The sequence below is a fragment of the Vidua macroura genome, chromosome 2, assembly GCF_024509145.1.
Source record: "Vidua macroura isolate BioBank_ID:100142 chromosome 2, ASM2450914v1, whole genome shotgun sequence".
NCBI classification, from domain to species: Eukaryota; Metazoa; Chordata; class Aves; order Passeriformes; family Viduidae; genus Vidua; species Vidua macroura.
This window is the reverse complement of record NC_071572.1, coordinates 1,227,072-1,249,558: the sequence shown is the minus strand read 5'-3', so window position 1 is coordinate 1,249,558 and position 22,487 is coordinate 1,227,072. Positions and strand designations below refer to the sequence as shown.

General features: G+C 48.3%; 2 protein-coding genes across 2 annotated transcripts in view; both read right to left on the bottom strand.

Annotated features, from left to right (window-relative positions):
• Positions 1 to 21,810, bottom strand: part of MRPS6 (mitochondrial ribosomal protein S6) — a 48,387-nt gene extending 26,577 nt beyond the window's left edge. The window contains exon 1 of the mRNA XM_053970186.1: positions 21,727 to 21,810. Coding sequence (XP_053826161.1) covers positions 21,727 to 21,771 — 45 coding nt within the window. The 5' untranslated portion in view covers positions 21,772 to 21,810. The remainder of the gene's footprint in view (positions 1 to 21,726) is intronic.
• SLC5A3 (solute carrier family 5 member 3) lies at positions 763 to 21,812 on the bottom strand. Its single transcript, XM_053970185.1, has 2 exons — positions 21,727 to 21,812; positions 763 to 8,434 (listed from the first exon to the last, which is right to left on the bottom strand). Exon 2 carries the CDS (start codon positions 8,138 to 8,140, stop codon positions 5,993 to 5,995), a length of 2,148 nt encoding a protein of 715 aa, XP_053826160.1. The 5' UTR covers positions 8,141 to 8,434; positions 21,727 to 21,812; the 3' UTR covers positions 763 to 5,992.
• Positions 21,813 to 22,487: the final 675 nt, after the last annotated feature.

The window sequence follows — 22,487 nt, the reverse complement described above, 5'->3', positions numbered from 1 at the left end:
CCTACAGGGTAGCAGGGCTTTCTGAGAGTAAAATACTCCAAAAATCTCTGTTCTGGTGGGTTGGTCGGTTTGGTTTTTTGGGTTGGTTTTTTTTTTTTTTTTCCTCTATTTTTATTGAAACTTTGTACAGAAGTTTGAAACATTTCCATACAATACTTTGAGACAGGACAAAATGCCATGGTAAAGGAATGTAAACTGCAAGAAACACAGTCTGAAAGTATCCAAATACTCTCTAATAAGAGTTTTAGTTTGAAGACTAATGCAGGAGGCAAAATAAAATGCATACAGTATACAAAGAACAGTATACACAGGGCCAGCAATGCAAACTATGGAAATTTTGCATCAGATTTACTTCAAAGATTGATAGCAATATGATAATTCTATACACTAGACCAAAATTAATTTATCATACATCGTTTCTATGACAAAAAGCTTGTCATTAAGGACAGTAGCAACTTACAATATACTTAAGCTGTATTAATCTCATTAACACTTCTAAATCTATATTCCTACTACAGTAAAGGTTTTTTTTTTTTTCAGTATATTGTCTTATAAGATCTTAACAGACCTTGAAATAACACTTTACCAAAAGAGACCTGGATCCATTATAGTGATCTTATCTACATGCCCATTTGGCTTATTTCCAAAAAAACAACCAAGGGACAAGGAAAAAGGCAGGTTTCAAATGCTATATGATATCATTTGGTTTTGGTCTGAAATGTATTTTAGAGAGTTAAAAAAAAACCAACAGAAAAAAGGCAGTTCATTAACTGGTATTTTATATAAAATCTGCAGAAAAATACAACAGCAACAAAACCCAAAAATACTTCACAGATATCTAAAAAAACATTTTTCTCAGAGATACAAGGTAAAGCAGCATCACTTTGACACTGTGCTTTAAAAAAGAAGATGATGAATGAAGAGACTGCTCGAGTGAGATTAGAAAATTTTGCTTTCTTCTTGAAGAAGACTACTAACATTTTGCACAGCAACTATTTTTATAACCACCTCATTTTAAAAGCGTGAATTCCTAGACACAGAATTGTCATTTCACCGCCAGTTTTGCTCAAAGTGTCTGACTTTACACAGTGGAACTGAGAATGCCAAGTGTCACCAGATGTCACTATACCATGAGTTCAAGATTGGAACAGAAGTGAAGCAAATGCCTTGAAACCAACACCAGGAAAGAAACCAAAGAGAAAGTGTTTTGTAAACAAAACAAAACCACTTTGCAAAAGTAATTAAAAAAAAAAATAAAAACAACAAAAAAAAACCCCAAGAGTTCAGAGATCTCACAGTGAAATCAGAAATTCTAATTATATATGTTTTACATTCTAGGACTACTCTTTACCTTAGGCCAATTAAAGCACATTAAACCATTTAATTATATACAAACATTTTCTTTAAAAAAAAAAAAAACAAAAAAAATTAAAACATTGCACAGAAGTCTGCTTTTAACATCACATAACAAGGTTAGTTTTATTTTCAAAACAATTACATTTAAGGGCACAGAACATACAGAATACCAAATTAACAGATGAGTAATTTTGCTTCTCTGTACATGCTAAATCCAAAGATTTCCTTGAGAAAGCTGGAGCTTGGCAACTCCAGCTTCTTCCATGTCTCTGTTCTCTGAAAGGGAGCAATTCCCAACACCTCCTCTATCTCAGGATTTAAAAAAATAGATATATAAAAAAAATAAAGCTGTTTTAAAGTTGTAAGCATCTTTTAAGTGCTGGCAGAGCTCCCTGGGTGGCTCTGCCCCCTCCACTGTAACCTCGTGGAAATAAATCCTTTTCTCTGCTCGGTTACAGGGCTCATGACTCTCATCAGAAGTCTCATCCTGGCCCTTCTGGGATCAGGGAACACACAAGTGGAGAAGTAAAAAATACACAATATAAGGAATATACTGAAGGCCATTTTTATTTCTTACAATCTCGCACTGTTTCCTTTCCCTAAAAGCTAAACAGGAAAAATTATTTTAAAAAAATTAAACAACAACAACAACAACAAAAAAAAAATCTCTAAACTTTGGCAGAGAATAGCATCAAATCAGCCATTGAAAAAAACTTAAATAAAAACAGTCTCCCAAAATGTTCTATTAAACTCTCAAGAAGCCTCTTCTTTTTTATGGTTTTTTTTTTAATTAATTTTTTAAATAAAAGGCTTCTACCATTTCCAGGAGCAAAATTCAAATATCTTACCAGAAAAAAAATAAGTTAAGGGAAATAACAAGAAGAAGAAAAGCTGTCATTCCAAACTCAGTTTCCCAAGACTTGTCATCCTAAGCTCAAGGCAATAATAAATAAACCCATTGCTGCAAGACAGAAGCACAACCAGCCCCACCCAGGGGGAGGGGGCCAGGCAAAAAAAAAAATCATGGAACTGACTGTCCACTCTGTGGTTCTGCTGGACCAAAAAATGGGTGTTTAACCCCAAAATCATCAACTTCCCCCCTCAGCAAAGGCTTGTTTACGCTATAAAAAAATCCCTTCTCCTACACAAGGTCCTTCTCGCCAGCAGGCAGCTTGCTTGGAACCTTAGAAAGATCTTTATTTAATAATAAAGGCCTTTTATTAAGTGGTTTTATGCAGCAAAGAGCATCAGCAACTTCCAGGGTCTCTACGACACAACGAGGCTGAAGAGGAGCACACACAAAACACCTTGGAAACACCTGAAGAGAAAAAGCACCGGGGAGAGAATTTGCTCGAAAGCTTCACAATACCAGGTCCAAAGATGGGGTGGGGGAGGCAGATTAATAATCCACGGTGATCCTGCCTGCCAATTAGCAGTGTGATTAGTGTGGCAGCTCGTTAGTGCAGCAGAATAAAGGGAGCGGGAGATGGAGCAACTGGGGCTCCGCAGCGCAGTCCTGAAGGACACAACTCCCTTCCACAGCCAAGGAGGAGCTCCCCACGGATCCGACCATCCGAGCAGGCCGCTGGAATCCTGCCTGCTAATCCCAAGCGTCCTCCCGGAGGAGCAGAGGGCTCGGGGAGGGGCAGAGGGATGGAAGCAGCAGGGAGAAGGCGTTGGAAGAAGCGCTGGAAGCGCCCTCGCCCAGCCGCGCCTTCGGCCGCCCGCCCGCGTAAGGCACCCTGGGGACAGCACGGGGGGGCAGATGGAGCCGAGCCAAAGGGTCCCTGAGCTAAGCTGGCTTCCCAGGCGGTGGCAAAGCGCTGGACATGGAGGAGCAGCCTGGAAAATCCCAGTGCCAGGCGCTGCTCCAAAATGGTGCCGAGCTCCCAACGGACACGGGTCAAACCAGGGGTTTGAGCCACATCCCAGCCTTCTCAAGAGGATATTGTTGGACTGAGAATTATCTTTGCCTTCTACAAGTTATTTTTCATCCCACTACGATCAAACGTTGCCCTAAATGATTTTATCCCGTATGGAAACAATTCCTTACGTTTTTACATCAAACTAAGCTAAGCCCACTAAGGAAGCAACTTGAGATGCCATTAATTTCACACACCAGGATTTCACCCTTAAATAGGATTTAAAATGTTTTCCCAAACCAAGCTGTGGCCACACAAATCATAGGAAAATGTGTCTTCTCCCACTGGTAGCAACATATCACCACGTATGGTGACTCCTCTCTACAAATACTGCAACAACACTCCGAGTCTTCCACTTTGGAGTAGTTCTACTTCCCAGCAGCAACAACTAAACCAAGTGGAGAAAAGCGGGGCAGCTCAGCCTCTGGTCAAAGTTTTGGAATGAATGAGATTCAACTGATATTAAAACACCACCAAAACGAACAAAACCACCCCAAAAACAGAAGTGAATCCTTTTATCTGAAAATACGTATTGGAAATTATCTACTAGGAGCCATGTGGATGGCACGGCTGGAAAAGCAAACTTTCTCCAGCAGTCAAAGGCAGGACTGACCCAAAATTCAACTCTACAAAATGGTTTCCCCCACAGGAATTGGTTCTTGTTTGTGTGCCAAGGAAATGGTGCTGGACCCCTGAACTGGTTTTGGTGAACGCTCACAATGGTCCCTCAGCCCGATTTTGGCCCAGCCACTTCGTGCTCTCCTGAACGAGCTCAGGAGCAAAGACAACTGGAGGAATTATTTCCATGGAAAGCCTGGATATGACCACTCTGTCCTGGAGAGGGAAGGAGTTTAATACCGGTGGGCTCTGCTCCCACAGACAGGACCCAGCTTGGCTTGGGGAAGGATGAAAGCACCAAAATGCTGCACGCACATCCTCTCCCCACCTGGGAACTGCTCAACCCTGCCTGGGCATCCATCCATCCATCCATCCATCCATCCATCCATCCATCCATCCTTCAGAAGGAAACACCCTCTGGATCTGGAGACCTACAAATAGCTGGGACTGCCTGGGAGGAATTCAGGTTTTTGGAAAAATCCTGAGGACAGGACAGACCTCGATTGCCGACACAGATTTGCGGCTGCACGCGCTCCCCGTCTCCTGACACCGAATCCCTCGGGATCGTTCTGAGGAGGGAGGGAAGGAGGGAATCTCTTCACACAAAGGTCACTCATGGGAAGGGGCTGCCCAGGGAGCTGGTGGAGTGCCCAGCCCTGGAGGTGTCCAAGGAATGCGGCACTCTGGGCTGGGTGACGAGCTGGGCATTGGGAACAGCTGGAACTCAATGACCAGGGAGGGCTTTTCCAAGCTCAGGGATTCTGGGATTCCTCAAAAAAACAAAAAAGGAAGTTTGACAGGGTGAAAGGGGAAGTGGGAGAAGACGTGGGGCAAAAGGACTCTGGAAAAAACAAGGAGCACTTTCACCTCTCTCCCCCATTTCCCCTTCCTCGCCTTCAAAGTTGTTCTCCCCCTGCAGCATCGGGCCTTCCTCCTCTTCCTCCTCTGGGATTCCTCCCATGTACAGCAGAGGAAAACCCTTCTGCAGGGTGAAAAACAGTTTTTCAAGACATGAAAAACCTCATGGTTCTCTTTTTCCCATATGGTAGAACCCACAAACAGATTTTTCCCTAAAAAGAAGCTAATCCAAACAATGTCCTAAAGGTTCAGAGGCTGGAGAGGCTGAATGAATCTTTTTGGACATTTAGTGAAACTCAAGAAATTCCACCCAAACCTGAGGAAAAATTTCTTTCCATGGAGGTGGCAGAGACCTGGAACAGCTGCCCAGGGACATCCCAAAGCCACCCCAAGAATTCTGTGATGCTTCAATTTCAATACACTACAAAACCCCACAGAAAGAATATTTCTTTTTCATTCTGCTCCATTGACAGTTTGTCATCTCCAGGCTTATTTTTGTTTTAGTTTTTTCTCTTTTTTCTTTCTTTTTTAAATACAGAAACCTTTCAGTAATGGAATTTACAGTGGATAAAAATCAAAAGACAAAAATTTCCTTACAAAGAATAAAAAAAAGGCAGAAAGCTGCTAAGAGCTATCATGTTTTAAGTGCTGTAAAATGAGACAAAACAGCTTCCTGTTGTTGCCAGAAGAAAAATGAGAAACTGAAGAAAGAAAAAAAAGCAGTGAGTGCAATTAAGAAGTGCTAAGTTGGCCAAGGTAATACAGTTATTTTATAAATGTGCATCACAGCCCTGCATCTAAAAATCTTTTGACACAGCTTTAATCGCTCAGATTTTACACACTGGTAACTGATTACCTGTTCTCTTCACTTAATGCTGACTGAGCTGTAACTGCCTGACTTCAAACACAGCCACCTGCCTGCCTTTGGTATATTTATACACAGAAAAACAAAAGGTTAGTGCTGCAAATGGGAAAAAAAAAAAAAAAAAAACAACACAAAAGGGAAAAAAGAAAAAGCCACCACGGGACAGGTTCTGCTTTCAGCAGAGGGAGGACAACACATCTCAATGGGTCTCAAAATAGGCTAAAGCTGAGTTGATCTTACAATTATAGCGTAAACAATGCCTGGGTTGTGGTTATGTTGTTTGAAAAGAAAAGAAAGGAAAAACCAAAAATCTCCAGAGACCTGTATCAACTTCTGTATGTTTAAGCCATACCCTTAAAAGTTCACTATTCACTCACAAAGAGAAGTAGACAAACATGAAGATTCCAAGCGAACAGACACAGACCAGTCCAGTATTTAGTAATAGTTTAACTTTTGGAGTCTCTTCCAGCATTTGTAAACAAACAGTCTCCTCCTCGACCTCCCGAACCACTCTCTTGTTTACGTTTTTACTTTTAAAGCCACAGAACCAATCTATGAATTTCAAATGTCTCGCCCGGTTGTCAGTCCCCTCCTCCTCCTCGTGCTTTTTCTCCCCCATCAGGGCCGCCTGTCCGTTGGAATAACAATCCACGGGCGTCTCCACCTCGGAGTGGCTCACCGAGATCACCGGGTTGCTGTCATCCCTGCACGTCACCAGGAGGTTGATGTCCTCCGGCTTCACGTTTTTAATGTTCTCCTCCGACTTCCCGTTGGGAATGATGTGGTTGGCGTTCTCGTTGCACTTGAGGATGCTCTTCTCCTGCGCCTGGTACAGCTCCCCCTTGCCGGCGCTCTCCGGCGCGCCGCGCTTCCACAGGGCCCAGAACGTGGTGGTCCGCACCTGCTCCTTGGTGGGCGGCGGCGTGAGCAGGCTCACCACGACCGTCACCACGCCGGTGATCCAGAACAGGGCCGTGGCCACATACATGTAATGGATGTTCTTGATGAAGCCGGGCCTGGTGTCCGGCTGGTCGCACTCGGGAGCGCGGTAGAAGAAGGCCAGGATCAGCCGGATGGCGCCCAGGACAAACCCGGCCATGCCGCCGTAGAAAGCCCCCTGCTCGTTGCAACGCTTCCAGAAGATGGCCATGAGGAACAGGGCGGCCACCGGCGGGGTCAGGTAATCCGCCACCTCCTGGATGTACAGGTACATCTGCCCGCCCTGCATCTCCACGATGATGGGCACCCAGGCGATGCTGATCACCACCATGAAGGCCACAAAGACCCTGCCCACGATCATGAGCTCCCGGGAGGTCGCGCTCTTCCGGATGAGCTTGTAGACGTCGAGCGTGAAGATGGTGCTGGCGCTGTTGAAGATGGAGTCCAGGTCGCTCATCAGGGCGGCGATCATCACGGCCATCATGAGCCCGCGCAGCCCCACGGGCACCAGGTTCATCACCAGGCGCGGGTAGGCGATGTTGGAGCAGCCGGCCCTGCTCCCGCACACCTGGAAGCAGTGCTCGGGGTTGATGCAGGCGATGTCATCCACAAACAGGATGCGGGAGATCATCCCCGGCACCACGATGATGAACATGGGCAGCAGCTTCAAGAAGCCGGCCATGAGGGTGGAGCCTTTGGCGTGAGCGATGTTTTTGGCGGCCAGAACTCTCTGCACTATGACTTGGTCAGCGCACCAGTACCACACTGAGGCCGGGGTCTGTCCCAGCAGAAATCCAGGCCAGGGAATGTCTTCGTCCGTCGGCTCGCGCAGCATTTTGAGGGAGTCGGGCTTTGGGCTGACGTTGCAGGAGTTGGTGTTGGAGATGTTGTAGGTGAGGAGGATGGAGGTGATGTTTGGTGACGCCAACATGTACCTCCTTTTCACTTCTTCAAACCCCCCGACCTCTATGAGGCTTATGATCATGAGTGTGAGCGCCCCGATGATCATAAGCAGCGCTTGGAGGGTGTCCGTGTAGATGACGGCCACCAGCCCTCCGGTCACAGTCAGCAGCGCCGTCATTCCGATCAGCAGGATCACCGACAGGTAGAGGTTCCACCCTAGGGACTCTTGGATAAAAAGCGCCCCTGAATACAAGTCAACCGAGAGTTTGGTGAAGATATAAAGTAGTAGAGACAACGCTGCAAAATAGATTTGAATCCTATGCCCTCCGAACCGCTTGGACAAGTATTCGGGCATGGTGTACACTCCCGACCGGATGTAGACTGGCACGAAGACCCATCCCAAAAGCTGCAAAAGCATTAAGGCGTTGAACTCCCACGCGCCTACGGCGAATCCGCTCGCCGCTCCAGATCCTGCGAGCCCAATGAAATGTTCACTTCCAATATTGCTCACAAACAACGAGGCCCCGATAGCTACCCAGGTCATAGAACGCCCTGCCAAAAAGTAGCCACTCACGGTGCTCCGATTGTTTTTCCACATGGCAAAGAAACCTATGCACATTACAAGCACGAAGTACAGGGCCACAATGGCAATGTCTGCTGGCTCCAAAGAAGCCCTCATTTTGCAACCAAAAAGCCTTCGCTGACGTCCACTTCTCGCCCCCCAGCCAACGTCTCTTAAGCACCACGTGAACCAGTTTTAACCAAAATCAACACAGCGGGTCAAATTCTTTGTCCCTTGGTTTGCTGTCCTGATGCTGGTGGCAGTGGTACATTTACTTTTCTCCGCTTCTCAAATTTGGGAACTTAGCACGCACTTTTAATCCACATTCCACAAGAGCATCAGCCTTAACTCAGTTGATGTAGGAGAAATTCTTAGTTGCAGCTAAGTTTAGTGAGGCCTACTGTACCAACCCTGCAAGGCAGCAAAGACAAAAGACAAAGATTGAATTAGAGAGGAATTTCATGAAGTAATGAGAAAAAATTTGAAGTGTAGTAAAACAAATCACTGAACACCACAGATTTTTCCCCCTTTATATTTCCTGCAATCCACAACAGACATCATTCAATATTTGTAGGGCTAAGTGGTAAAATCCTTTCACGAGTCAACGTCAATGGTTACAGGTACCTTCAGAGACGCAGCGATTCGGGAGGACTGAGTGACCCAAATTCCCCAGAACACAGCAAGCAACAAAAACACATTTTCTTTTTCTTTACTCTGGTGTCTCACAAGTCTCCTTCTCAAGCCACTAACCAGATCTTCCTCTTTCAAGCAATCTTAGGAAAATAAAAATAAAATAACCCAACAAATAACAATGGCTATGGAGCCCAAACCTGGCTCAGCATTTCCTGCACTGCACCCCCCAAATCCTGGGAGATCCTGGCACCACAGGAAAGCACCTGAAACACCAGCTGGCTGCTAGAAAAATCAAAGTGAGGTCACAGCGCTGTCAAAAATCAACATCCATTTCAAATCAGCTGGAGAACCAAGGTTATTCCGCAGGTTTTGAGGTGAGTTTGCTCCTGTCTGGGGTACAGGATAATCACAGGGTTATTTTTCACTTGGAAAGCTCTCCACACACATCCACGTGATCCAAGGGGAGAAAACATCCCATTCCAGCAAGTGGCAGAAGCAAAACTCCACCTGACATCCTACTTTAGGGCCAGTGCTTTTGGACACCCACAGCTGGGGTTTTGTGGGAGCACCAGAGGCACAGGAGGGAACACCAGGTGGGTTCTGGCAGCTGGAAGAATGCCAGTCACAGCTGGAAGGATGCCAGGAAATGCCCTTCCAGCATCCATTCCCATCCCAGCATGGAGAGCTGGAAGGTACGGAGGCAAAACTTTCCCTGTCGCGCTCTTCCCGAATTCCCAATCCCACCTGACAGCTCCCAAACGCGTCAGGAAACAAAACCCATTTTGGCAAGCAGGACCGAAGTGCTGAAGTGGAGGGAAAGGGACAACGAAGACTTGGTGGCAGAGGAAGGGGCACTGAGGAGCTGCATGGTGGCTCCCTCATGGATTTGGGATGTGCTCCCAGCTCTTGTTTATGCCTTGGGAGGTACCACAGAATCATGGAATGGTTTGGGATGGAGGGACCTCAAAGCCCACCCAGTGCCACCCCTGCCATGGCAGGGACACCTCCCACTGTGCCAGGCTGCTCCAGCCCCAGTGTCCAACCTGGCCTTGGGCACTGCCAGGGATCCAGGGGCAGCCCCAGCTGCTCTGGGCACCCTCAGCACCCTCTACCAACCCAAAGGCTTCTAATGGGTTTAGAGAGAGCTGGACACGGGATTCTTCCACTTCCTACACCATGGGAAGGGAAGACCAAAGCAAAGAACAGGCTCAGTCTAAAGATGAGAACACAAACCTTTAGTAGCAATAATGAGATTATTACAGAAGGTCAGGAACAGGGTCCGACTCCACTCCTCTTTCCCACCCACCGGTAAAACAACAAGAAAACCAACACTGGGTCTTTTTTTCTGGCCATAAAATCTCACAAGTCCTACAAGCATCAGCTCCCAGGCATCCCTTTCCAGTTCATTCTCTGGCACGAGGCTGAATCTCCCATTTCCCCATTAATTAATCATTAATACAAACAGCCTGATAGCATATTCTAATATTTGGCTGGTTTCTTGTTTAGCATCCCTGCCATATATTGGGTTTGTTTAAAGGGTCAATAAAACCATTTCAGATTCCAAGAGAGTTAAGGCTGAAAATGCACACGTTGTGTTAAAGGCAGCAATGGTGCTGAGGTAAAAACGTGCAACTCCACACAGATTTTAAAAATAGCTCCCAGCAAGCCACAGCTTCAACCTTAAGGAGAAATCCACCACTGTGTAATTTGTATGGTACAGCTGGTTTTCAGGAGAAAAATTAAAAAAAAAAAAAAAATAATAAGGGTTCCCCCCCCAGCACCACAAACCCACTTGAGAATAGAGATATTCCTTCTGCTGGAATTACAGCCAATAATGAGAGACTAAGGAGAATGGCACAAAACGGACTGATTACAGCACTGGGCTAAATTTATCATTCCTCAGAAGCCTCAAACCACAGATGTATTTTCAATTCTTCCACAGAAGAATTCACATTTCTCCCCACCCGCAAATACAGGAGTAGTTAAATGGTCTAATAGCTTAATCCAACCCAAAATTATAAACACTTCACATCAGATGACGCAATAAGAGCCAAGTTTAATGGACTATTCTTAGTTTTAAGCACTTTGGAGCAACATTTTAATATTGTTGTGTCTTTTGCTATATTCAGCTAATTTTTCAACTACGTTATGTTTATACCAAAACTATAAATATTTTAAGAGAAAGAGAAGAAGAGATTTGACAAAAAAGAAAATCTGCTATACAGAAAACCAGAAGAACGGCCAGATAAGGAAATTGTAATAATTAGTATTTTTAATGTTCTGTTGTCCTTCTCATTACTAAAAATTATTTGATTTTAACTTGAGTTCACCTCCCCATCATCTTCCCTGCAGAGTCATCAGTGACCTGTCCCAAATATCCTATAGAGCAATATGGAAAAATCACAAAAATATCTGGTAAAATCAATTCATTTTGATACCAGAAGTATTCAGAGTGTTTCTATAAACAGGATATTAACAGGGAAGCTGTGGCTGCCCTGGATCCCTGGGAATGTCCAAGGCCAGGCTGGATGGGATAATGGAAGGTGTCCCTGCCGTGGGGGTGGGACTGGATGAGTTCTGAGGTCCCTGGGAATCCAAACCTTCTGTAATTCCAGGATCCAGACTCTCTGACAAGTGTGTCACTATTAGATGCAGCTGCCCTCAAATAAATGGTGACATTCCTCAGTTAAGTCACTTCAGCTCCAGGGGGCTCATTCCAACCAAAATAAACAACAAGTGAAGTTCCTGGAGTGTCTTCCATAGGAAGATACAGCCAGACCATGCACCTGAAATAATCAAATTTCAGAGAGCTGAACCCTGTCCTTTGTCACCAACACCTGAGGGTTTTTTTGCAGGGCTCAGTTTGCCTGAGCTGGAAGGTGAAAAGTTTTCAGCAGCCACCACAAATTTGCTGCATTGCCACTAAATTACAGCACTGAAGTAGCTTCTTGTACCAGTTTCTTAGACCTAATTCCAAAATAACCCTGGAACTTTTCTTCATTAGGAAAATGAGACGCGTCCCTCTGAACTTTCAGCAAGTTCTGACCTCGAGTCTTACAAAGGACTTTTGAGATGCCCCATGTGAGTTTAGTCCTGAGTTATTAGAACAGTGAACATTGTGGCACTGACAGAGGGAGGAGAAAAAAAAAAAAAAAAAAGTCAGAAAGACAGTGCTGCTGCCAAGGACTGGGAATTTTCTTCCCCGAGGCTGTTTTCTGGCTGGATCATATCAAAGACACAAAACAATGTGCTTCCCTCTTGTCTGGAAATAGAGGCTGCAGCTCTGGTGAAACAATGCATATGTCTCTCCAACACCCAGCCTGTTCCTTAAGAGAAAAAAAAAAAAAAAATCCCAAGCAAGTCCCTGAAGAGAGATTTCATAATATGAAGCAGATCCAGGGTGGGATTTTGAGGAGAAATTTGTACGATTGTTCTAAAGGAAAACTTTCTCCACAGTGCTTTTCTAATAAAATGGTTGTTTAAAACATGCCAGAGTCCAACTGCTCCAGCTCTGAAGCCACTATTTCTTCTCAGCTCTGTTGGCTTTTTGGCAGATGGGAAGTGTCTGAGCTGACTTTCTTTTTCTCCTCACCAATCCTGATGTTTTAAGGGTTAATTTGGGGATGTAGATGCCCACCTAGACCACAGGAGTGTCCACTGTTAGCAAATTAAGCGCTTTGCTCACAGATTTCCAAGCAGTTTTCTGATTATTTCTTGGGACCAACATTCTCCCTCTCTCCACCTTCAAGCAGAAGTATTTGAAATCAGATCTGCAGCACTTCACCTACTGAACAGCTCTGTTGTGTGGAAGAGATCTGTCCAGATTGCCAGGATCATGGAAAATATTAACTCTGCCACAGAAAAATTAATAACTACCAGAAGTCTCGTGCCTTGAGTGGGGTCTGTACCATGTGCAACCCCCTGAGTGTGTTTTCCAGGCTCCACACACTCCTGGCCATGGACACACCAGTGAGTTCCTACCTGTCCACTGCTCCACAGTAAACACAAGGAAAAAAAATCTTTTAGGAAAAAAAAGAAAAAAAAAAAAGAGGAAAAGCTTTGTTCCATTTACTGCAGCACTCCAGAACACAAAAAAAGGAGCACTGAAGCTCTTCATGGAGTAAGTGATACATAAATTATGTAGCACATGCCCTTGAGGAAGCAGAGGCTAGCTTTGGCAGCTGCTCAACAGAACCCTCAGCATCCAGGGCAGCAGTTCCAGGCTTTTCCCTGAAAATCAGGAGCTGGGGCAGAGGAATGTGCCAGGAACCCCCCTGGGACAGACAGGGAAGGCAGAAGTTGACCTGGAGCATCCAATAAATAACTGGAGCTGCTGGGGATGCCAGGCCAGCCCTGAACTCCAGAGGCTGCAGCAGGAAAGGGCCACATTTCCAGTTACCTGAGCCCACCTGACTGAACCTGTTGGTCACACTCTGCATCACCACCTCCTGCTGGCCTGGAGAACTCAGGAGCCAACTCTGTAAACCATCACTACTAAAAAAAAATCCAATTTGAGGTGCAAGGAACGAGTCACTCACTCAAAGGAGCTGTTATGAACACGCAAGTAACTTTTGTTTTGGTCAGGAATCACTCCAGCTCTGGTCTTCGTTTTACTGCAGCAGCACAAAATTGTTCCAGCATAAATTCTTCCGGATTCTTTTCTACACAACTGCTGAGGGAGACATGAGAGAAATAAGCAACCCCAGAGCAAGAGACACGGAGAACTCACTGCCAGGCAGGAATGGGGTGTGCAGTGGACAATTACAGAGCAGGAACTGGAGTGATGCGAGGCCAACTGGAGCTCAGGGGACTGACACTGTTAGAGCAGGACATCATTTACTTGTCATCTTTGGGGTTTTTTAACCATTTCCCCCCCCTCATCCCAAGCAAATCCACCTATTCCAGTGTCCCACCAAGTCACAAATGAAGGGGAGAAGGCACAGGAAGGACACTCCAGCAGTCAGTGGACACAAGAAAAGCTCCAGCCTTGCAAAGCAAGAAAAGATGGATTTTTTCAGAATCTGCATCACCCTCCCCGAGCCACTTCATGCCACTGCCTGTGACATTCACACTTGGCTGGTTCCCTTTGCCAAGAGCCAGTCCCCAGCACTCCAGCAGGAATAAGGAACTGATTTGCTTCCACTGTTCTTCCCAAAACTCCAAACACCTACAGGGCAAGGGGGGTAAGCTGGGGACAGAGGGAAGGAGACAAAAAGTCCCTTTTTATCTGTTAAATACAGAGATACCAGAAAGAAATTCTGTCTTCTCCAGGCCTACCTAGACAGAATACCCATCATAGCCAGGAGATTAATCCATCAATTATCAATTTAAAGAAAATAAGAAGTTAATACCTTCCTTTCCCCCTTGTCAGCCCAAAGAATTGGCTTATGTTTCCATGGGTGACAAATGTTATCTGGAGGAATTTCTTCATGGAAAGGAACTGGAAGGGGCTGCCCAGGGAGCTTTGGAGTCCCCAAGGAAGGCCTGGAGGTGGCACTCAGTGCTCTGAGCTGGGGACAAGGTGGGCACGGGGCACAGCTGGGACTGCCTGGGCTGGGAGGGCTTTTCCAAGCTCTGGAATTCTGTGAAGGGAGCGGAAGCTGCCGAGGAATTGGCCTTGCAGAACCTTTCCTGCCTCGGCTGCAGCTCCAGCAGGGCCCTCCTGAGCTCAGTTTGTCACCACAAAGCCCAGCCCAGCAAGGAAACTACAGAGAGGTGACATCCCCCCTCCACAGGACACAGTTCTTTTCCACAGGAACTGAAAGCAAAAGGGGCAGGGACAACGCAGAAGCCACGTGGTCAACAGCAAAACCAAGGGCACCAGAGGGCAAAAAGCCAAACATTTCCATGGAAGTGGGAAGGGGCTGGCAAAAACTGGAAGGTTCTGGCATCACACAGCACCAGGCAAGACTTCCCTGCCAGGTCACACTGCAGTGGAAGGTGCAGCAAGACACTGAGTGCCAAGGCTCAAATCCCTTCTTTTGGCAACCCAAAATGCAGCAGCACAAACGTTTCACTGCCATGGCAGGGATGAAGGAGATGAAGACTTGGTCACCGGAGCAGCAGAATGGGTCAAACAAGCCTCAACAGCCAAGAATTTGATTTCTGGAGTGGAACTGGGACCACATCACTTCTCTGGACAAGGTTATCACCTTTTTAGAAGCAAATATCAGAAATGCTGCAAAATCTCTGCCACTACTGAGGACGCCCTTTCCTTCAGCTGGAAGTTCAGTGCTGTGATGCAGCTGGTGGTGATCATCACTCAGCAGGAACTGGATAATCCCAGCCTAAAAAATGTGCTGGTTCATCCCATTTGAGGAGGATTTTGGCTGGGAGAGTGCAGACGTTACTTGGGAAATGAGAAAGGAGAAGTGTCAGTCCCCATGAAACTGGGCAAGATACCAGGAGGAAATTCTTCTTCAAATTTCTAGGAAGAACCAAAAAAAAAAACACCCACCAAAAAAAAAAAAAAAAAAATAACCACCACCCAAAAAAACCCCCAGACTCATTAAGCTTCTTTAGGACTTCCCCAAATTCCCATCACATTTCTAGCTGCCCACAATCTTTGGAATATAAAGCACCCCCAGGATTACTGATAGGTGAGACAAAAGTTCAGGATCACAGTCCAAGAATTTGAGGCTCTCCAAGCTTCCCAGTCAGCTGGGTGCTGTTTCAAGACTTGTGATCCTTCTTAGAGATTTCAAGACACCAAAACCAGAGTTCAATAAAATTCTCTTGGTTCTAAAACAATTAATGCTAATTACAAAGCTTGATGCAGAATATCACTATTAAAACTAGTGAACATTGATTTCTTTTCCTAAAACCCCAACTCCACTGAACACATTCCCTCCTCTGCATGGACCTGGCTTTTTATTATTCCTTAGCTATTTGCAGGACTGAACACAAGGATTGGCTTGCAAGTGGACAAACCAGGATTAAAAAATAGCAGAACAACAGTTCTTCTGCAGTTCCTCCATGCTATTTCATGGGTTCACAACCCTCCCTTTACACCATCCACTTCCTTCCTGCCCTTCTCCTCACCAGGGGTGAGGAATTTTCTCTAGAACCTCATTTTCAGCACTAATATTTGCACCAGTGCTCCACAGGAAGGACAGGTCTTCACATCTTGCCTTACTTTCCACATATTTACTTCCAGTTTTTCCTGTTCCACTTCTCCATAATTAGTTATATTTTGCATCTCTTTCTGTATTTTTATTTTTTTTTCCCCTGCTTTCACCTTTTTTATCAGCTCCTCAATGCACACTGGGGATATTGCTGCTGCTCCATAGGGCAGGGATTTTTCCAGGGAATAACCTGGTGCCCAGAGGTTCCTGCTGCCCTCAGGTAAGGGACACAGAGGGTGGGACATGAAGCTCTCCCAAGCAAGTGCTTCCACATAAAAAGCTCTTCCTTCATCCCAGATTTGCAGCCGGGGAGGTGTGGGTGGCTGTGGCTCCAGGAATTATCAGCCTGCCATGGATGGAGCCTGAGAAATCATAAAATCCTGGAATGGTTTGGGTTGGAAAGACCTTAAAGCCCATCCAGTGCCCCCTCTGCCATGGGCAGGGACACCTCCCACTGTGCCAGGCTGCTCCAACCTGGCCTTGGGCATTTCCAGGGATCCAGGGGCAGCCACAGCTTCTCTGGGCAAAGAAAAACAAAAAAGGGAAGATAAATTACTTGCCAACAACTTAACAACTGCCAAAGCAATTTTTGTGTGGCAATGATGGTTCTGGGACAAGGGAACTGGAGAAATCAGCTCCTGAAAGAACACAGAGCTTCCATCATTCCCAAGTATGGAAGTGATGAAGTTAGGAGACAGAAAACACAAACACACATGAGCTGAAGGAGCAGCTTCTCCTCAGGGTTACAATGGACAACTTTCACAGGAGCCAGTCACGTTCCAGGGCTTTCCAACAATCAAGAGATTAATGCTGCTCAGCACAAAGGGTTCTCCCAAGAGTTTAGGGACACAGTCTGCTCCACGCTGAAGTTACCAACACCTCCCTGCTCACAGCCAGAACACATCAGGAACACAACCAGGAGCAAAGAGCTCACTGCTGAGGAGGAGCCAGGGCCAGCCCAGAGAAGTTTCAGCTCAAAGGTTTAACCCCCACTGCTGTCCCCTGAAGAGGGACTGGCCAAACCCCACTGAAATCCCGCCAGGGGCCTGCAAGAAACTGAAATTAGCCTTAAACTATTCTGCAGTCCCAGGCACGTATGCCACACTTGGCAAAAATTCCAGCTCTTCCAAGACTGAAAATGTCAAATATCAGGCAAGAGGGTATCGTTCCCAAATGCTGTCTGCACCACGCTCTCCAAAATCCCGTTCTTCTTATGGAATGCTCAAGGCAGAAAACAAAAAGGTGACTCCTCCAGCAGAGTCAGTGCTGGATCTTGCTGTTTTCTGATCCTGTCTTTTAGTTCCAAGGCTTTGGTCTCCTTCCCAGCACCACCCCCAGCTCCAGGATCCCTCCCTGCCAGGCTCAAGAGCCTGTTCCAGCCCACTGAAAATGCCAGTGGGAACAGAGGAAAAAAACTTTTGTGTAATTTTAACCTGCTCAGCTGGGAAGAGGGGTGAGGAAGATGCACAATTCCATTGGAAGAGCAGGTGGTTCACCGGAAAGGAAAGGAAATAAAATGAAATAAAATAAAATGAACCCAGTATCTTCCTGCTTCGTTCTCTCCCCCTCCTTCCTGGCAACTGAGACATCAAAAGCCCAGTTGCTGCCGCTGCCCACACAGCAATTAAGTGGAATAGTCAAGATGTCAAGCAACACTACTGCCCATTTACTTTGGCTTTCCCAAAATAGCCAACAATCTCCACACGGCAGGTAGGGAATTTTGGAAACACGGCAGCCCACTCCAAAAGCAACAAACAGCTGCTGAAGACAAGTTGTGTTGTAAGGACATGGCTGGAGAAATGAGAGCACACATTCACTGCAGGATTATTATTATTATTATTATTATTTGGAAGTGTCCAAGGCCAGGTTGGACAGGGCTTGCAGCGACCTGGGATAGTGGAAGGTGTCTCTGCCATGTGGAACAAGGTGATTTTTAAGACCCCTTCCAACCCAAACCACTCTGGGATTCCAGAAGTGGCTGGTTGGGTCTCCTAGTCCAGGTATTTGCTGAAAAAAAAAGGTGGTTAGGTTTCAGATTATGACTCTGTGTGTTTGAACTTTGTCACAGGTGAAGATGAGCACACTGCTAATGAAATATTGATGAATTTCCTCATTTTTAGTGAAATGCTCCGAGTTATTTACGAAGTGCCCATCAGTTCCAGTTGCAAAGGGGTGCTGCTGAGGACAGGTGTGCCTGTGCTCTGCTCTGGGTGACAAGGTGGGGATCAGTCAAAGGCTGCACTCCATCCTGGAGGTCTTTTCCAAGCTCAGGAACTGTGGGATTCCCACCCTGCGTCCCAGTCCCCTCGGAGGTCTGGCACTGCCACCCTACATCCACTCTGCACAAACAGCCTTGGAGCAGCAGGAAACCATTTCCAGCTCTTCCTTCCTTCCTTCCTAGGGAGTTTCAGAGCTCCCTGCAGAGAATTCCTGCAGATTCACTCCTGGGGATTCACTGCCCTTCCCTGCTGGAGGTCCTGCACCACCACAATCCCCCCCACTCAGAGCCAAAGACAGGAGAAAAATCAGGAATTCTTAAAAACTCAGCTTTTGTTACGAACAGGGAATTCAGGCCACGGACAGCTGTGTCTTCATTTTGCACCTTTGGGCTTGGCTGGGGCTGCTGTGGGCAGGTAAGGTTTGCTTTGCAAACACCTGGACACTGCTGGTAACAAATCTGCCACCAAGCTCCCCCCAGCATTTGTTCTTTCCGTGCTGCAGTGTGGAAAGCAACACAATGGGCAAAATGATTCATTTCACCTCCGTGTGCTCACACCTTGCTCTGCCCAGGGCATCTCCTCCATAAACTCACACGCAGCAACACAAACCCCTCACCCTCCAAATACACCACAGAGTAGGGAGAATTATTTATTTTGGGGTGGCTTTTAGGGCTTTTATTGTTGTTTTCCTAAGAGTCGCTACCTGGAGGCTCTGCTGATGAAAAATTCTCTATATATACAGAGTATATAAAATATCCTGTGTTTTAGTATATAAAAATACAGTGGTTTTAGTCCAAGTCCACGACTTCCCACAAATCAGGACACAGAAGAGCTGCTCAGCTTTGACTTCAGAATAAAATCCTGACTTTTTGTGGCAAGTACACGCAGACAACCAGAGACAAAGGCTGGTAAGTGGAACCAGCTCAAAGTGAAAGTTTTCCCATTCCCAAAGCTCTTGGGTGTTGTGTTTTTAAGGCACAAAAGGAGAGCTGAAGAGGCTCTGGAGCCTGCCAAGCCTGAGGAGAGCATCAGGCAGGATGGATGGGGTGTGCTGCCCTGGGATCCTCCCAACAGAAGCCACATGCAGGGAAAGAACAGGAAAGGATCCCTGACTTGGACACCAGCAGGGCTGGGCAGCAGCAGGGCTTAAAAGTAACAAAAATGAACTGGAGGGACTTACTCTGCCTGGATCCCTGAGAATGCCAAGGGAACTATTAAAAGGAAGTTGTAGGTGGGGAAAACCCCACAGAAGCACCACGTTTGCCTCTGAAGAGAGGCAGCAAAGCCTCCAGGCTGAGGTTTGCACCAAGCTGCCAGAGAGCTCCGAGAAGTTGAGGACAAGCCCTAAAGCACAGGAAAGCCAAGTGACAAGGGTTTGGGGTTTTTTTTGGAGGACAGGGGAGCTGCCACAGGTGAGGAAGGACATCACAGACACCAAAAGAAGAGTCGGCACTTGCTCAGACAGCACCAGGACATGCAGCCACCACAGAGGGACTGACAGGGCAGGACAGGGAACCAGGTGCTGTCACCAGTGTGGAAAAGCAATGTTGTTTATTCTTCTACAGGAATGAGTTATGGAATCATTCCACTATTTCAGACGGGCTTATTATCCCCATATTTTGCCTCATTTAGCTCAGCATTACAGCCAGGATTATGCACAGCTTACAGGGGTCATTAGAGCAACCCCCCAGCCAGGATCCAGCAGCACCACGGAGCATAAAACCACTCGAGAAAATACTTCCAAGTTCTCATGGCACAAGAAAGGCAGGAGCAGCAAAATATTGGGAAACGAAAAAGCACCCAGATCTGGTGTGCTGAAAACAGCATGAAAATAGCAGCACCTACAGACAGACTCTAAATTTTAGACTTACAACAAGGGTGGGTTAAAAACACCAGCACAAACTGCAATGTTTGGACATAATCACAGAGCTAAAAAAAAAAAAAAAACCCTTTAAAGGTACATCCATGTGGAAAGAACATGCTGGAGAGTCCAACTTCAAAGAGGCAAAGGCTGCAGATGTTAAATCCTGAGTGCACTGGTGTTCATTAGAAGCATCTTACAGCTAAAAGCTTATCCCTGCATCTCCGTGGTCAGATCCTAGAAACCAGAGAGCCTTTCCAGCAGAGAGCACTCCATGGCATCCTTTCAGAGAAATCAGTTTATTCCTGCCTCGGTATTACGGCAGATTTGCTACGCTTGCTGTCCTGCCCTGCCTTCCGAGTGCCTGCCCGGCTTAAAGCATCTCCCCCATCAACAGCACGGCTACAAAAAAGCATCTCTTCATCCACCCAAGGGGAGAGGTGTGGAAAGAATAAAAAAAAAATTAAAAAAAAAAAAAAGAATCGGACAAAAATGATACGTGGAAAAGCAGCGTATTTTTTGCCCGGGTGAGCTGGTGCAGCAATGTCACCCGGCTTTCTCCCCGCTGCTGCGTTTCTCCACTAGAGGACCCAGGTGAGATGTCTCTACTACAGCTTCTGCAGCTAAACCACGGGGAAAAATATATTAAAAAAAAAAAAAAAAAAAAAAAGCCAGCCCCGACATGTGGATGGTCCATGTAAAATGAATGGAAATGTACTAGTGCATGCGGCACACCAGACGTGCTCCCGTAATTCCCAAAAAAAAAACACCACGGCCACGCCGCTGAGCTGCTGCTGCTCGGTGGGAAATGGTGCCGGTGGGAATGAAGGGTAAATCCAAGCAGAGTATCCACGCCGGGCTGGACCAGAGGGCTCCAGCCCAGCGCGAGTGCTGCTACATTCCAACACCAGCACCGCATTTTAAGCTGGAAAGTAGCAGATAAACAAAGGCTATAGAAGGTACTAGAGAAGGGCCAGTATCAGCTGTTATTTACCAAATAAACCTCCCATCCACACGGAGATGGCCTTATTTTATTATTATTTTTACGCACACACATCCCCCATTCCCACCCCCCCCCCCCCCCCGCTTCCCCCACGTATTGACTCAGCTCCTGCCGAATGGGAAGAGCATCATTTAACCGAGCTCTGTTATCACCGCGCTGCCAAAAAACAGCGGCAACGGCTGCTGCCACCCCCAGCGCCCCTTCCCGGGGGCGATACGGCCCGGCCTATCGGCCCCGCTCCACTGGTGCGGGCAAAACCCCAGCCTTGGCACCTCCCTGGCACACGGGGGGCAAGGTGGCACCCCGCGGCTGGGAGCGAATCCTTGCTGCTCCCCCCTTTTCCCCTCGCCCCGAGGCTTCCCGGGGGAGCCGAGGAGGTGCCCGGTGATGCCAGCGCAGGTGCGGGGAGGGGGATGGAAAGCGCTGGTGCTGCAGAGGGAGAGGGGGATGCGCTGGCAGGGGCACGGGGAGGGCCGGCTTCACCTGCTCCAGGCACGGAGGGAGGGGATGGGCGAGGAAAACCGCATCTCTGCCGCTCGGAAAGCGTGGGATCTGCTTACCTGCGGGCCGGAGGGGAGGGGGAGAGGGGACTGCGGCTCGGGGGCAGCGACTCGGCCAAGTCCGCGAGGGCGCGGGCAGGGAAGGGGCGATGGGCGAGGGGCCGGAGCGCGGAGGAAGCCCCGCGGAGCCCGGGACACGCTGCGACACTGCGGGCGACAGGGCCGGCCGGGCCACGCGGTGCGGCGGGGACAGGCGGGCACCGAGGGGACACCGAGGGGACACCACACGGCGGGGGGGGGGGGGTCTGCCAGTCCCACCTGCCTCCCTCCCTTCCTTCCTCCCGTCTCCTCTCCCTCACTCACCCTCTGCATGGCTTTCAGGATCAAAGCCAGTTCATAGCGGGGCATCTTAGAGCTGGCAGTGGCGGGAGGAGCGGGGCACGGGGTGGGGAGGAGGGGGCTGCGGCGAGGCCGGAGAGGAGGAGCAGGGAGGGGGAACAGGAGGAGGAGGAGGAGGAGGAAGAGGTGGAGGAAGGCGCGTCCCGGCGCTGTGGCGGCTCCTTCCCGCGCGGCTCCCGCGGCTCAGACGCCCGTACGGGCAGGGGCGGCGCGGCTTAAAGGGCGCAGGAGCTGCGCACGCTCGACCGGGCCGGCCCTGCCCGCGCCAAGCGCCGCCCCCGCCGGGCCGGGGCTGCCCCGCACCGCGGCCTGAGGGCCGGGACCCCCGCGCGGGCACGGCCGGGCCCTCCCCGCGCTGCCCCCGCGGCCGGCGCCGCCCCCCGGCCCCGCCGAGCCGCCCGAGCCGCCGCCGCCGCCGCTGCTGCAGGGAGTGGAAATTTCCACTGCGCCGCCCCCCCCCAACCCCCGCCGGGCCGCGCTCACTCCCGGCCGGGGCTCGCGGCCGCGCCGCGTGTGGGCCGCGCGTGGCGGGGGCGGCTCGGGCCGCGCCGCGCGTGTGGGACAGCCCGGGCGTGATACCGGGACAGCCCGGGCGTGATACCGGGACAGCCCGGGCGTGTGGGGACAGCCCGGGCATGATACCGGGACAGCCCGGGCGTGATACCGGGACAGCCCGGGCGTGTGGGACAGCCCAGCCGTGTGGGACAGCCCGGGCGTGATACCGG